Genomic DNA, 17,246 nt, shown 5'->3' on the forward strand with positions numbered 1-17,246 from the left:
GTTATGACAGCAGTACTCGCGCAGAGAACCACATTGGGGTACAAGCCACTGGCGTATAACGGTGGGATTCTAGACCCAGTAATGAGGGATCATTTTCCTTGCAAACAGACTTATGGTCCCCTCCTGCCAAATATCCCCCATTGTCGCTATGCCAGCCGGCTCCCAATGGTTCCTAATTATTATCCTCAGTTGCTCTTCTCCACCCGCCAATGCAACCAGTGGTGTCTGAGGGGAGCATGGCCATGGGTTCCCCATTAGTTGGCACGCCCTGCGCCACATCTTCCATCCCAATTCCATCATCTTGGGGCGCCCTCCCATTACTGCCTGGGGCAACCACATAATCTCCTTCAGGTAGAAAGGGGCACAGTCTTGTCTGAACAGTCTGGTCTCGGAGGTCACCTCCTCAGAGAGCCATTTGGCCACATATTGGTAAACTTCATAGTTAGGCAGCTTAATACCCCCTTTCTCATAAGTTCTGCAGCTTCCAGAGGGCTAATCTATTCCTTGTGCCCTGCCACAGGAAGTCCCTGCACATGCTGGCCAATTTGCTAAAAAACTTCTTTGGTATCCAATATGGGAAATTCCCGAAGTAGTGCAGGAGCCTGGGCAAGACCACCATCTTTAACATTGCGCTGCGTCCCATCATGCTAGGGGCAGCTTTACCCAAAATCGCATGCAATTCTCGCGATCGCTACCTCCGTATTTTGTTTGTGCTCATCTTCCACAGCGTGACATATATCTATTCCCAGGTAGCGAAATGTGCAGGCTGCCTACGGCACCTACAGCACGGGCAATTGCTTCAGAGGGGACCCTTTTATATCTACCCAACGGGAACATACTAGACTTCTGAGGGTTCACCGCTATTCCGGACATTTCAGCATATCTCCCCAACACCTCCAACACCTATTGGAGGTTTTCCTATGGGTATCGCAAATACAATAATATATCGTCTGCATATAATATCCGGTGCCGTTCTCCACCCACAGGGATGCCTATCGTGTCGTATTGTTGCCTTAAGTAGATAGCTAGGGGTTCCAAGGCCAATATATAGAGCATAGGGGACCATGGGCAACCCTGCCTAGTTCCCCTACGGAGCTGCCATCTTTCTGACACCACTGACCCTGTTTTAACCCTGGCCAGTGGTTCACTATATAACATTTTTGACCACTGTAGATACCCTGGACCCATCCCGTAAGCTGCAAGGGACGCCAACAGCCATGGCCATTTGAACGAATCTAAGGCCTTTATAGCATCCAATGACACAATTGCCAGTTCGTCCTCGCTTTCATTTCCATATTCTATGACTCTGTGGAGCCTTCTGAGATTGTTGGATATGTTCCTATTTGGGACATACACCCGGACCTATCAGTTTGCCTATGACTCTCCTTAATCTGTTTGCCAGAACGGCGGTCAGAATTATTTTACTGTCTTGATTTAACATCGACAGGGGTCTGTAGGAGCTACAGCTACGCCCCGGCTTATTGGGTTTGGGGTGTGCTATTATAAGGGTGCAAGCATATTAATAGGTTGTTGCATGATGTTGTTTGCTGAACATGCATTGTTTGCCATTTTGGAAAAACCTAAAGGTACGTTGACTTTTCAAGGGCTTCTACCTACGGGGTAGTCGTATCGAATCAAGCGTTTAAAATAGTCGGATGTAGAATAGTGAATCCTGCCATGTTTGTAGCAGAACCACTGACGGAGGACGAGCATGCACGTGATTGCTCGAAATATGAGAAATTCTGTGATGAGATTCCGAGAGTGAAGGAAAATGCTTTGGCAGCTGTGGAGATTCTCTTTATTGACGGTTCTTCTAGAAGCAATCCAAATAACGGCCAAAGATATACAGGTGCCGCTGTGGTGAAGCACACGGCCAATGGAGAGTTTGAAGTATTGATAAGTGCATGACTACCGTATCACCTTTCGGCACAGGCTGCAGAATTGGTGGTGCTGATTTTCACACTCGATTGACACGCAGACCAGGAAGTAACCGTGTACAGTGACTCTGCATATGTGACGTCAACCGTGTAAGCAGGGCTAGCACGTTGGAAAAGGAGGAGCTACCTCCGATTGGACGGCACTCCAGTGCAACACGCAGCCTTGTTGGACAGGCTCATTAGAGCACTGCAACTCCCAGTAGCCATTGCAGTAGTTAAATGCGCATCACACACTAAGAGCAGATTTTGTCTCTGGTGGAAATCAAAAAGCAGACTAGGAAGCCAAGTGAATTGCATGTTCAGAAACTATCATGTCATTAGATATGCCTGATGTAAATGAAAGCATGGGGGTTATGAGTGTCTTAATGTTATAATAATTTCTGCTAGAACTCAGCTAGCAGAGATTCAGGGGGCAGCACCTCAAGATGAGAGACTTGTGGACGCGAGCGGGTGTTCTTTAAACCCCTCTTGACGATTGTGGCAACAAGACAGCACTGGTAAACCGGTAATGCCTGTAGCCTTATTAAGGGTGCCATTGGACCAGCTACACTACCCTGCGCATGTTTCTAGAGAGCCTCGCAGCAACAATAACGAGGATTGGTTAATTCCAAATATAGTAGAACACGTTGAATTTTATGTAGTAAATTGTATCGTATGTCAAAGGTTTACTGCTGGGCACACATTGCGTACAATTAGAGAAGTTATTCCAACACAGTGGACCTTTTCAGCATTTGCATATCGACTATTTCGACATGCTGCAAGCATGCAATGGATATAGATATGATTGTAGTGGTATGTCCTTTTTCGAGGTGGATTGAAGCTTGACCGTGTACACACCCAGACTCCACCTGTGCAGCAAGATTTCTAGTACGAGAAGTGTTTCCTAGATGGGGGAATATGTGAGGTATTGAGATCAGATAATGGCCCTCATTTTGTAAACAGTCTTTGAGCAAATAAGCTTGTTGCTTAGCATAAAGCACAAGTTTTCATCGGCCTATCACCTGCAAGCGAATGGGGTCTGTGAGGGACGCAACGGCTTGCTTAAAGAGAGAATAGCTAAATTGGAGCTTACCCTGAAGAAAGGATGCTTGCATTGTCTACCACTGGCATTGTATCCATTGAGAAATCAGCCAGGTTCAGACCACCCCACACGAGATAGTGACAGGGAGGCGAATGAGAACATCTCTCACACCTCCATCTAGAACTAGAAGGTATGCCCAGACAACAGCAATTGTTAGGAATGGAGCTACGTGATTCTTACATGCATGACCTCCAGTATCTGTCATTTCAGCTCAAGCGAAAGGGGTGTAGGGCAGTGCAGAATACAGGAGATGCTGCAACAAGTGGAATTGAAAAGTTGTCTTTCCAAACTTTTCCCCGGAGATGCAGTCCTAATACGCAACTTCACTATAAGGTGGCACAAGCCTCGTTTTAACAGCCCCTTCATAGTGGAGGACATGACAGTCTGCTGTCAAGGTACAAGGCAGACACGCTTGGATATTTCTTGGACTTGAAGATCTACGCTGGAGAACCCCCTTCAACCCTATCGGAAGCAAGCATTTGGTAAGAACCACAGCACGTGCAGACCAGGTCTATGACGAGGAAGGACGCATAAGCTGTTGAGTAAAGACAAAAAGTATATTGGACTGTGGCTTATTTCAGGACACTTTTTTTAAGTCCCCAAAAAAGGAGTGAAGGGAAGCTATTTGTTCTTGAGCCACAGGAGTATGTTGACATTGGACTGAGTGAGGCATGCTTAAGCCTTGATTGAAAAATAGATATGCCAGATCTGGAGTTTCTTTTCGGCGACTGGAAGAAGCAGTTCACCGATTCCCTTCTCACTGAATTTCTTTTCAGAGGGGCCTATGGTGGTGCCCAATGATCATGTTTCACGGATCGTTCTTGCAGTTTTTCTGTTAATTTTGCACGCCTACCCTGCGCTTCTGGGGAGAACTACTAGTGTTCATCTGTTCTTGCAAGATCCTAAGAATGGTTCAAATGTGAGGAGATTGCTTGCAGCGATCATTGAACAAATTTGTCAGCTTCCTGAGTTCAGTGGGGAAAACGCAAATGCCCCCATCACCGGATAATGCGCATAGATTGGTCAATTTGGTATTTTACTATCTGAGGAATGTCTGCATCTTATTGGGAGACGAACTGATGTCAGAACCTTCCTGAGAGATCCGAGGAACAATGCAGCGCTCATTGACATTCTGTGAGACATCAAACACAAGTGAATGGGTACTCTGAGAGAACACTGAGAAATTAATAATACTTTCATGGGAGAAGATCCAAAAGTCTGCTGATTTGAGGAGCTTTGCTTCATACTTAAGGAGAGTCTTCGTCGTCTGGTAAGAGGCCAATTTGTGGTCTCCATTGGGAACTTTTGTTTTTGTGTAAGCCAGCTGAAGCTGATCGAAGAACGTGTAAAGCCAATTCAGCAGTTTCCAGAAGTAGTGCATGATGTTGCCCAATGAAAGATTTTTTTTTCTTCCTTTTTTTCTTCCTTAAAAGTAAAATGGACAGCATCAATAGTAACTTAATTATGGCAGATCACGAGATCCGTCCACGGTGTGCAAAAGCTATTGCTGCAAATGGTCTTATTTGTGTTATTTACTCTTGCATCCTGTCATAGTAATACTGTTTTCACTTGCAGTACGCACTGCTTACTATATAGATGCAAGTGGAGCAAAGACTCCTGTGCATCTTCCTGTACAGAAGGAGGGTACAGATGTGGAAACTACAAGGCAGCCCAGACCCTATGTAGTCATTCCTATTCCAGTAGATGGTGTAAAATTGCCTGGGTCTATGACAAATGTCACTTAACATATTTCGTTGGAAAAAAGTGTTGTGGAGATTGTTCTGGAGCACCAGAAACCGGCTCGAAAGGAGAGACAAAGGAAGAGATTGACTAGGAGTGAACCTACCTAGGTAGTACATGTAAAAGCACCCCGTCCACTGACGAATGTTTCTGATCGAGTAAAGAAGAGTTATGCTGATCCATGAGATTTTATAGAGGCTTGTAAGAAAAGAATGAGACCCAAGAGAGAAGTGCTAGGGAGGATGATCATGAGCTGAATAATAACCTGGATAGCACTGCACATTTGGGAAATAACATATGGTATCAACATATGAAAGAAGTTGGATGGATGACCTCAAAGGAGGAATGCTTTGTATGTGCACTCATGCCTTATAGCATGGGGAAGTCTTAAGATCTTCATAGCCATTGAAATAGACGTTCAGACAGCACATTGTCTTTCACACATACCATTCTGTCGTACAAGAGGCCAGTTCATGGGCCGAGAAGCCCATCTCAAATGGGCAACTGAATGGACAGATCCAGATGAAGATGACTATGTTAAAGATACAAAGACCAGACTAAGAGTTCATACTAAGAATCATGTGATAAGATTCAAACAGCCTGGAGTGAAAGGAGCTGGAATCAGATGGGAAGTAAACAAGACTTGAGGGCTCAAGAAAATCTGCAGACGACATTCGAATTTGGAAAAACCGAGGCCAGATGCAGATTTGGGGATCAGTGTTATCACCAGATGGCTGGGAAGAAGGAGTGGTTATGTGCAGAGCCTGGATGGTAATTGATCGTCCTGAATCAACTATTTGGAATGCACAAGTGCTGTGCAAGCCGTTGCGGCTGAAACTTGCTAAGATGCTGACCTGGGGCGAGGACAGAGGACCCTTGCAGATAATGCCGTTGGAAAGTGCACAGCTGTGCTTCGGAAACAACGGCACATGAAAAGTTGGAGGGAATCGGAACTGTGGTCGTATCTTTAATACATCAGGAATGAACTTTGGGACAGCAGTAATCCTGGATCACTATTGGGCATGTGTATCTAAAGCTTCTATGAAGGTACCAAAAGATCAGGGAAGAATAGGCACATGTTCCAGCATTGGTGATTCCTAAATGTGATCTGAACCTTGACAGTTTCCATAAAGCAGATGCTCACCTTAGGAAGAAGAGATCTATGGAGCTGATTAATCGAATGATGAGGGAGCATTATTTCTCTGCGAAGTCAATAGAAGCTTTTGACTCATCCCTTATGAGCATAGACTGTTCAGTCAGACTTTGTCAGTATTTGCGTTGATTTTCATCCAGGTTGGAACAAATATCAAATGGCTGCAGATTACCAGATGGGAATCGCTGCAGACGATCAACACAACCATGAAGGGATTCAATGATATCGGAGAAGAGAGGAGAGCCATACGACTCTCCAGAATAGATACGTCGTGGACATGATCACAGCTATGGATGGAGGTGTTTGTGCAAAAATCAGAGAATCATGTAGCACGTTCATACCTTCTTATGACGAGAATGGTACCTTGACACAGGCAATAGAGATGCTAACGAAGCTACACATCCAGATGATGGACGAAGTGGAAGACATTGCTGATGACAGCTGGTTTGGATCACTCTTTTTCTTGGGATCCACAATGGATGGCAGACCTGTTTAAGTTCCTTGGAGCCCTGATCGTGTTGGTGTTGCTGGGATTTTGTGATCCTAATAATAATCACACAATGCAAGACGACCGCAAAGAAAGCCATAGGGATGAAAATCATGATCGATGTTTAATCAGGATGGAGACTTGACAGATGAGGAAATCGGACTTTGTGAAGGCCAGAATCCATGCACCTGAAGGAACGAAGTTCCTGTAGCCAAAGAACCATACGAAGTATGTGGGAATATGGATCTAATGCAGTCCAAGTGGACAGTGCATGCTCATGGCTTGGAACAAGGATGAGCATGTGAAATCAGCTGGATGCCTGAAGGGAGTAATACAGATATGGACCCCAAAGAAGCATTTCTGCAGACAAGGATGTCTAGATGTGAAGGGTGATGGGAGAGCGGTTAATGAATCGCCCAGAGGGGGTAGTGTAGAGAAGGAGCTAAATACCCCCACCTCAACCACTTGGCCCATATTGCCTATATGTTGGGAACCAGAGTTTGAGACACGTGCATTACCAGTGAAAATATCTATCGAATCCTGGAAGCAAGGTTCCCATTGAGAAAGCCATACATGCATATGAGACAGTATGATGGCCATTTGAATGAAATCCCAGAAGAAGCAGAACCAATGAATGGCAAAGCAGAAAGGTGACGTCATGCAGAGTGGAGCTGACACTCATGGAAGAGATGCAGGCACTAGAGAATGCAGATATTCTATAAGACATCAAGAAAGTATCGAACATAAGTGACATCTTGGGGTCCAGATGAAGACATTTATGCTACAGAACTGATGAAGATGTCAAGTCAGTTTAGACATGTACAGATGCAAAGAAACGCAAGCAGATGTAAGGCTAGCTAAGTGGTGAATAGATTGCCATGTATATGTATGTGTGTGTGTGTATATATATGTGTATATATATATATATATATATATATATATATATATATATATTTTTTTTGTTAAAGGTACGTTATGGTTACAAGTAAAATCGAAAAACTGCTGAAATTCACCAGTTAAGGTAAGCTAAGCTACCATAACTCGCGCCACCACCGTGCACTGCTAAGACTAACACCCAGGACATCAAAGATGACATCACATATCTTTGATGACCTCACATGTCTAGCCCCTTTTTTGTTCACTGCCATATCTAGGCCAGGTGGTTTGATTTACTGACGGTCAGAAACTTAACTTTCAAAAGCTACTACATTCATAGATATTGCTATTTTCACATGTTGTTACACTACTTCCTTGGAATTTATAGAGGAAGAAGCTGGCCTGAAACACAGCAATCATTTTTGTGCGTGAATACAATCATGTAGATTATACACAGTTGCTAGTGATGCTGCCTCTTTTTGCTTACTTTACTCTCCATATATAAGCCCCATATTTGTGTGCATTGTAGTCTATTTATGTTTTGTGTGTATTGGTAGAAATATGTAGAAAGTGATGCATTATTAGCTACTTAGTACATGTTTCACAGTACGGAAAAGTCTGATACAGAAGCATTCACCGTTTTTAAAATATAACTTTGGAAAATTACAAATATAGCACCTTTGTGGTGTATGCTGCAGCCAATACCCACATTTCAGTATGAGTAGGTTCCTGTACTAGAAAGATCACTGCAATGGAATGTTCTTTAGAACACTAAATTTTAATGAAATATGTAGTTTATTACACATTTCCCGATAATCCCTGATACTTTTTTGCCAACATTACATTCACAACCCCTTGTATGAAAAGTAAATGCACATAGTATGTCGTCAGTGATGTCATCAATGATATTTGTGATGTCATCTTTGATGTCCTGGGTGTTAGTCTTAGCAGTGCACGGTGGTGGTGCGAGTTTTGGTTGCTTAGCTTACCATAACTGGCGGATTTCAGGTGGTTTTCGATTTTACTTGTAACCATAATGTCCTTTTTAACGTTTTTTTACTGAATTTAATATGTTTTTATTAGTGCAACTTAACCATAACGTCCGTTTAACAATGGGTTTTTTCAGTGAATTTCATTTTTTACCAGTGCATGCAATTTTCCTACAACTTACTATCATACTTGACAAATATAACAAATTTGTGTCCAATTTACAAAGTGTCAACTTAAAACACAGCCATTTCCCACCTTCTAGAATCATTTTTAACACTTCTATGCACTTTTTGTACCTATTTCAACTAGTTTTGCATCTGTAGACGTCTACGAACATCTGACTTCATTTCGGACATTCCGGACAGTGCCACATGACCATACGCTGGCGCGCGGCATGATGACGTGCCCGGGAACCCGTCCGCACATCCTTCGCTGACAGTTCGGAACTGCATTTTCTACTGATCTGGGAACTTTCAACTTCAAAATTTCCCTTGCACACCTCCTACACCTTTTCATACTCCCATTACCAATCTAATAAACAGTACATACTTGGAAGAATTTTATCAAACCTGCTATTTATCTTAAAAATGGCATCAGTTATTGCCATCCCTCCTCCCCAAGAGCCACCACCAGCTGGAGGACCTTCACAACAAAAAAGCGCAGTACTTTCAAAGACAATGAAGAAAACCAAAGATGAGGTAGAGGAAGTGCCTACTTCTAGCACCAAGATCGAATCATAGGTGTGCCAGTTCTTTCCTACTGTTGGGAGTGTACCAAAGGCTAAAGCTACCAAAGTGAAATGCACTGAGTGCAGTCGCAGACTACCTGGACAGTACTCCTATAGGACCACCTCCATGCGCCGCCAAACCAAAACCAATGATCGCAATGCTCTCAGAAAGGTTGTTCCTTTCTCAGCCTGTAGTAAGCGGTCTTCCTCCACCTCATCTTCCTCAACAAATACTGTAACCACACAGCCTGATGTCTGCGGGCATTGGTGAGTTTTATAAATAAATAAGGAGGGCTATGGACCATTATCGTCCATTGCAGCCCCTGAAATGGGGGATAAAGGCCATTAACACCCCTGGTTCCCAAAGTGGGAACCCAGGGTGCTAAAACATAGATTTTTGTTGCTATAGCGGGACTACGAAGGAAAATCCTTTTCCAGGACAGCCAACATGGAAAGAGAAGGTGGGGCGCCATACACAGCCCCTCTTCCCTTGCCATGGCAGCCTGCAAAACCCTACAAACATATATTACCACAAGCACTTTTTTTCCCTTTCAAACCTATCCTACCTTTTGAATAACTTTACCACATAGCCGGTCCCAGGTAGACATAGCCACATTGACAGTATTTTTTGTCCCTAGTCTTCATGGCCAGTAGCCAGATTGTCCGCGTCATGACCTTATGCCATGACCCAGACAATCTGGCTACTGCCCAAGGCCACAGATTATACCTCAGTCACCAAAGATATATGACTATTTTTTTTGTACCTACATTATTACACTTGTCAAAAAATAAAACGCAGACACATTTGCAAAACCATGCTTTAATGTCCTTGCCAATGCTCTTCACGAGTTTGCTCAAAATCCGCCAATGTTTTATTTTTTAAAAGTGTCAAAATGTATGTACATACAATAGTCATTTAACTTAGCCCCCACTTGACAAAATCCATTCAGTGTTTACACAAATATTGAAGGTTGGGTCTAATCTTTCTCAAAACTTTTGTCCACATTTGTCAAATAGCAACAAAGTTGTAAGCGATCTAAGAATGTTGAGACCACCCCTCCAATTACGCCCCCTCTTGAGAAAATCCCACCAAACTTTAGAAAACCATTTATATCTAGATCCAAAATAGTTTTGCCAAATGCTGTGCAGATTCGTCAAATGACACCACATGTATATGCCTTTACAACATTTTGGGACCCCCCTCTAATTTTGCCCCCTCTTGACAGAATCCCACATAACTTTGCAAAACCATTCAGGAATAGTTCTAGAATATAATTGCTAAATTACATGTAGTTTCATTGAGTTGGGCAAAAGTTATAAGCCATCCAAAAACTGCTTTTCCCCAACCCTGTAATGCAGAAATAGGTACAGATGATCTGAAGTGTCCGTGAACACCCCAGGACTTCCCCAGGACATCTGGAGTGTTCATGGACTTTCGGGGGGGGGGGGGGTGAAACAACCCGTTTTTTGGATTCTTATGGCAATATCCAATCCTCTCCCCCCCCCCCCCCACAGATCCCCAAAGATTGTTTGTCGAGTTTGACAAATGAAATGCTGCTTTTTTAAAAATGTTTTCACTGCGCTGTCTGCGGACCCCAAAAAAGTCTGCAAATCCAAGATGGCGGGCGCTTCGGGAAAACCAATGCATTTCACGTTTTCTTACCAACCAATCAGCGGGCGCGTCCCGATGTTCGCGGACCACGCAAAATCAAGCAAATTTTTTGTCCGAGCGGACATAGATATCACTAATTGTTTTTGCCACACGTTTTGGTCATTTAAAAAAAAAACTACTGGACGGATTTACACCAAATTAACAAAAGCACGCTTTCGGGAACAAGCCGCTGCTCCTGCCGCAAATTTGGTGAAAATCCATCCAACGATTTGGGCTGTATGCGTGAGCAAAGTTTTTTCCCCCATTCTGTCAGTGGGGGGGGGGGGAGACATTTTGGGACCCCCACTATAACTTTGCCCCCCTCTCCCCCCTAAACCAAACCTCCCCAAACTTTGCAAAAGAATTCAGAGTGGGCCATATACTTGTTTAGCAAAGTTTGGTGAGGATTCGAAGCTGTCCCAAAAGTGCTCTTCCTATGGGATTAGCAACTTAACCATAACTACACAGCCACTGCTGTGTCTGTGTAAAATATATATTCATTTGAGTAAACGATGGATTTTTCCACTATGTATTATAGCAGACCTGGGCTGAAGAAGGAAGGCCTCTTTTCCAGTGTGTCGCAGTTGACAAAGCAATTAAAGTACAGAAGCAGATCTCAGAAAGGCGAGACTGGATGAGCCAAGGTCTTATCAGGGTGGAGTGAGCAGACATTGGATACAAATCGTGTGAAAGAACAGAGCTCCTGTTCAGAAGGCATGGACAAAAACAAGGAAGACGTCAGGTCTTTTAGAAAATAGCATTTTAAATACACTAGGGCTCGCTTTATGTGGTCTTCGGTCACGTGGAAGGATGAAGTTGGACGAACATGATGGTCACACCTATGCATGAGAGCAGAGCATGCTTTCACTCTCCTGAATTCTACAGAGCTAAGAACACTTCCAAGGACTAGTTCAAAGCCCTAATTGACAGCAGACTACTGAGGTGATGATGGATGAATATGCTAATTGGTGGGAAGTGTTTGTGCCCTCCCTGACTTCTACGTGTAGAAATGAATAAACAGGCACTCCCTGGGCAGGGAATAAGGCACAAAAGAGCAGGCTGCAAGAGTTCAAGGAAAAGTTTATCTAGATCTCTGAGAGCGCTCTGAACACATCAAAGTTACACCATATTATATAGTACATTGGCATATTTAACACATGATGCTACGTTGAACCCGGATTGGTCAGCCAGGGTGGTGTTTTAGGTGTGGGCATCATCTCTTCCTCCGGGTTGGTTGCTCACTTGGCGGGAGGATTGACGTCGGACATGTGTACTCCGGTTAGGTGAAGGTCCGGTCGCTGTGAAACATGGTGGTCACTATCTAAGCTAAGAAAATACATTCTAAATAATGCATGCACTAAATACTGGTTGATCAAAAGACACTCAGTAGTTTATCATGTCACTATACAAATCACACAGGTATCTATAACATCTGTGACGTTTGGGTTATACGGATCACAGGTTTACGAGTCTTGACCACTATAATACTGTCATTGAACTGTAGGGTTAGTCTCACAAGAATCTCAGGTATGTGGCATTTGTTAGTATTGGGCACGATAAACTGCAGCAGGGGTCTAATTTTAGTTGAGGGTCTGTTGGGTGGGCTTCATAGCATGGTCAGCAGTCTGGCACATGAAAATGCCTTGCAAGGACGCAGGGTTAGAATGGCAATAAGTTTCAACTGGCGAGGGTAAGAGGGCAAGGACACTTTTGTGGAGATGGGACGAGCTATGTGCTTGGCTCATGTTGGTTCACATGCAGGACAGTGGTCTCGGAGGAAAAGAGATGTTACATTTATTATTTGTTGCAAGCATCACCGGCTTCAGCGTGCGAATGGAGCTGCAGAGTTTTCCAGTCGGAGTGGGAACGAGGGTGGGGTCATGTGTGGCGAGCTGCTGCGGCAGGGAAAAGGGAGAGTGGCATTTTGTACCATCGCAGTGAGGCCTGGTTACCAAGATGGTCGAAAGGGGGTGCAAAAAATGGATGCCCCCTCAGTGGTCCCATCTACGCGAATGTAACCCAAGGTTAAGGGCGAGGGGCGTACCCACCACTAGAGGCACTTGGTCCGAGTTTTGTACTGAGAAGTGATGGCAGAGAGGGGCCCATTGGCCCCTCGCTCCCGCACAGAAGCTATGGTTGGAAACTAGCTCACAAGCACCTGGAAACCCAGCCTGTGTGCTGCTAACGTCGGTGTAAAACTACTGACTGAGGTTGGAGTGCCAACCAATTGTAGGGGGCCGCGTGATTAAGGGTCCTATAGTTTGTGTAGCCATTGGGATGCTGTGTATTTAGTGACGCTCATAGTGACAAGTTTAAGGGGAGGGCTTAGTTGTACCCCATCCCCCCCACCCCGATAAGAAACCTATCATTTTTCTTCACTCCTGTAGACTAGTAGACTAGTATGGATCGTATAATTGGAGGTTCCCTAAGAACCAATCATTTTTTGTAGCTTGCCACATAGGATGACGTTAGTAATACATAGGTTGTCATCAATGACGATTCTTTGCTATAAAAGAGTGCTTTTTTTAAAGATGCATTGAGAGATCTTGCGCTGAGACGTCCGTTGTACTCCCTGTTTCAGATAATTGATATTAAGTTATCCTTTTGCTACCAGAGTCATTTCGATTTGAGTAAATTCTGCATCCCCATCCACCTCAAGGGTATTGCTACCTCATTTTAAAGGGCTGGAAGATCTCCAGTTCAGTAGGTTGTGACATCATGAAATAAAACATTCACATAGAAACATAATTCATTACTACTAACAACTGGCCTGAGGCCTTTTAACCTTAAGTGCGATTGCACATCGTCCGCATGTGTTCTTAGTAACCTGAGGAAAGGCTGAGCAAATAGCAATCGATAGCTCAAAGAGAATCTATCTCATCTGCCCCGGCTTACTGGCTCCCCCTTAAGATCTTCTAATTTATGCGACTACCACTCCATGTATGACACCTTGAACACTGGACACTGGTGCCATCTTACCCCATCTTTTTTGCCACCGAAGGAAATGGCCAAACCTCTTTATGCGACTTCAATGCAATGGTAAAGATTACATCTGTTCCTTGCGGAACGGTTAAACCATATAACACTGCGTCCTGTTCAACGGCGGACCTTCTGCTGGATGAGTCATTTTTCCTCTGTACACCCAAGCCCGCGAAACCAGAACTTCCCAGTTACTTAAACTTCAACACCGTGCAATTGTTAGCTGCGGAGTATGAAAGTCTCAAAAACCCACTATATGCAGATTTCTATAACACCTTATTAAAAATACTTTTATATGTTCTTCTGTATGCATGACTTATAAATATTATTCCTTCTTTAACACGGGATTTCAAGACTGGCCCCATTCACATGCACATTAAAACACTCTCCGTTTCCCAGTTTTCCGTACTTCAGAGTACCCAGCGTGTGAATAGTTTTCATGCTACATTTGGTGGTTTTAACATTATCTTTCTGCGTGCGTGCAAATCTAATCTGTATCAATTCTGAATAAAATAACATATTTCATCCATAGTTTTACCTACACTGGATACATAGATATTGCAACGTCGCGCCAGTTTGCTGCCACCCCTACTCATCAATATGGCACACGCAACATGAACCCCTCGCGCTCGTGTGTACACTTCCTGATCAGCCCAACAGGTTGTACCAAAGGATATGTGGCGCAGAACTCCCACTAAAGTCAAGGAGACTGACCTCAGAGGTCTTTTGGGATCAGACTGAAAACTCAAGATGTGTGCTCTAATCTGTGTCTAAAGTCTTCATTTTTACCTCACCATGTGAGTTACATCATCTGTAGTGTCAGAAAATACAACAACGCTTACATTTATAATTAATGGTAAGTTTTCCAGAGACGTTAAACCTATCGGCTCCCAAAATAAGACCCATTAGAACATAAGTACCAAATGTTATTTCTTTCCTGACAAAGGTATTACATGATATTGTTTTTCAGTTGACATGCTATTTACACAATTGAAAGTGAACAATAAACAACCATAAATTAGACTAGTTTCCAAAACCTTTGATTGAAACAAACTAAGGAGCTCCAGCAGGCAACTCCATCCCCAAACGCTTAATATTGCAGAATGTGGATTTCTAAATTAATGATCAATTGGGAAAGTCCAGTGATTTAGCCTGTTGGTTAGTAAATGTAAGCCTGCCAACAAGTAGCTGTATTTTCATTCACACACACTTACATAGCTATACTCAAACATTTGCTTACATCCCACACAAGAATTATACTTTCAGAAAATGCCAGGCCACTTCGCTGTCTGTGAAGCAGAGAACTGGTGGTGTGCCCTGTGGGTGAAGAAAAATAAGACCAGACTGCTTTGAAAAACTTACTTTAGAAAGACCATGTAGAATCAATCTTTTGTGCTTTTTGTGCTTAAGCTTCCCAATAAGGAGATACTGGGGACAAGATTCGCCTCTTTTAAGAACTCCAATGAGCTGCTCAGTTGGCTGCATGGGTTTGGATGCCATTTGTTGCCCTCATTTCAAAGATTGCTTTCAATATACTAAATTATGCTTTTCATTGCAGAAGCTGTAGAAGAGGCCTTTGAGGCACTGGACATTGCCGAATACGCCAAGAAACAGCGATGGTGGAACAAAGTTTTTGGGCAGAGCTCTGGGCCCATCGCTGAAAAGTATTCAGTTGCTACCCAACTGGCCATCGGCGGTGCTACGGGATGGTAAGAGATTTTGTAGATTTGTGTGGGTGTGTTTACCATTAGAACTGTATTGGTTTGCACAAGAGACTAGGCCTTAAAACATGAGTTTATGGCTGGTGGATGCATTGAATCTGCCTTATACTCCCTGAGGCATGAATATGGCAGTAAACAAGAGGCAGTAGAGTAGCCCACCCATGGCCTGCTTGGTGGAATAAGGGCAGTCTCTGGGTCTCGCTGTCAGAATCTGAGGCACTCGCCTTAAAGTTGCAGGATGTCTAGAGGCTAGCCTATAGTCGCTGACCTTACACTGTTGGGACAAACTCCTGGGTATGCCAGGGGGCCACTAGGAGTTCGCCGAGTCTCGGAAGGCCCAACACCTTCCACAGGACAAATGGAGGACTCTGTGAACGGCAAGTTCAAACTGCTGTTAGACAAAAACAGGGATCAGCACAGGGACAGAAGAAATCCGTGGACGTCTCAACTTCTCCTGGCTCGCAGGGCACTTTTGATACAAAATTGCATCACTGCTCCGTCACTACTTGGGCCTCTCCAAAAACCTATCGATGTGTGGGATTGGCTGTCAGGAGCCTAATAAGCTATGTGGTTATATATTTTATTTATTTCAATTTGTGCAGGGCGCTACACGCCCATAAGGCCTCGGAGCACAGCATGTAAAATGGGGGGGGGGAGCGCAGCATGTAAGATGGGGGGTGGGGGGGGGTAGAAACCCCCAGATGGTGGGGAGATTTATTCTAGGTGGTTAAAGCAATGAGTCTTGACGTGTTTCTTAAAGACAGCAAGTGAGGGGGAGTTTTTAATTTCAAGAGACTGCATTCCAATGGCAGGGGCATTAAAATCAAAGGTGATGAACCACCACTAATAAGGAGCTTACCATTTAAAGGCTCTGCCAATAGATAAGTGTGCGTTGACTATTTGCAAGGCACTAGTGGGAAGCCCTGTTGAATTTGCAAGGGTAGCCGTGTCTGGCCACATGTCCAAGAAAAGGCATGCTCATTGTAGCACCAGTGGTGAAACAAGCCTGCGAGGTCCCTAGGCCCTCTGCTGCCATAAAAGAGAAACATGTCTTACATTGGCCCTGATTGAAAGTAAGGATATATAAATTTGCTAATCAAAATCTTTTTATTTAGCAGTCTCGACTAATCAACTAATTTATGCCTTGATTGAGCTTGCAATGTGGGGCTCATCTTTGATACCTCATCACCTTCTTCTATCACATCTCCTCCATCTCTCCATGTCGCCGTTCCTATCTTCAGTAATCGCAAGGTTGGCGGATTCTGACTTTTCACGATTCTAAACCTATTTCCTCTTTACTTTTCTCCCCTTCTCTACTGTTCTAGCTTTCTCCTTGGTCTCTTGCTACCTACTTTCCCTTCTTTGCTGAATCGATCATTCCACAGTCCGCATCCTCTGTACTCTTTCTCCTTGGGACTCTATCATTAACGACCATAGACTCAGGCTATTGGCTATCCTCTGAAGTTGGTCTTAACTTTTCTTTGTATTATCTTAAAATATCTCCATGTACTCGCCCCGGCTTATCTCTTCTCTAATCCCCTCCTCCTCCCATCTGTTCTCTCTGCTCACAAGCATTTTTTTGTTGCTCATCCTCCCCACCCCCCCCCCCCCTCCCACCTTTGTGCCCATTTGTTTTCTTTTAGCTTCTTGCACCCAAGCACTGGAATACACTCCTGATCCCCATGCAATCTTACTTTTTTTTGTCACTTTACTTTTTCGCCTTAAGGAACACCTCCGCTCGACTTGATTTAATTTTTATTTGACATGTCCTTGCTTGTAGTACCGCTTTCTAAATGTTTGTAAAGCGCTTAAGCACAATATAAATACAATAAATATGCATACAACTAGCTTACCAAATGTTATATTAAAGGGATATCTACTTCAAGGCCCCACTGTTTTAGGGA

General features: G+C 43.8%; 1 protein-coding gene across 2 annotated transcripts in view; it reads left to right on the forward strand.

Moving 5' to 3' along the window:
* Positions 1-17,246, forward strand: part of FUNDC2 (FUN14 domain containing 2) — a 294,318-nt gene that overhangs the window by 50,516 nt on the left and 226,556 nt on the right. For both annotated transcript variants that reach the window (XM_069648980.1, XM_069648979.1), the window contains exon 2: positions 15,180-15,330. In XM_069648980.1, the coding sequence (XP_069505081.1) occupies positions 15,180-15,330 (151 nt within the window). The remainder of the gene's footprint in view (positions 1-15,179; positions 15,331-17,246) is intronic.

Source organism: Ambystoma mexicanum, chromosome 2q (genome assembly GCF_040938575.1).
Source record: "Ambystoma mexicanum isolate Mex_15411 chromosome 2q, UKY_AmexF1_1, whole genome shotgun sequence".
Classification (NCBI taxonomy): domain Eukaryota; kingdom Metazoa; phylum Chordata; class Amphibia; order Caudata; family Ambystomatidae; genus Ambystoma; species Ambystoma mexicanum.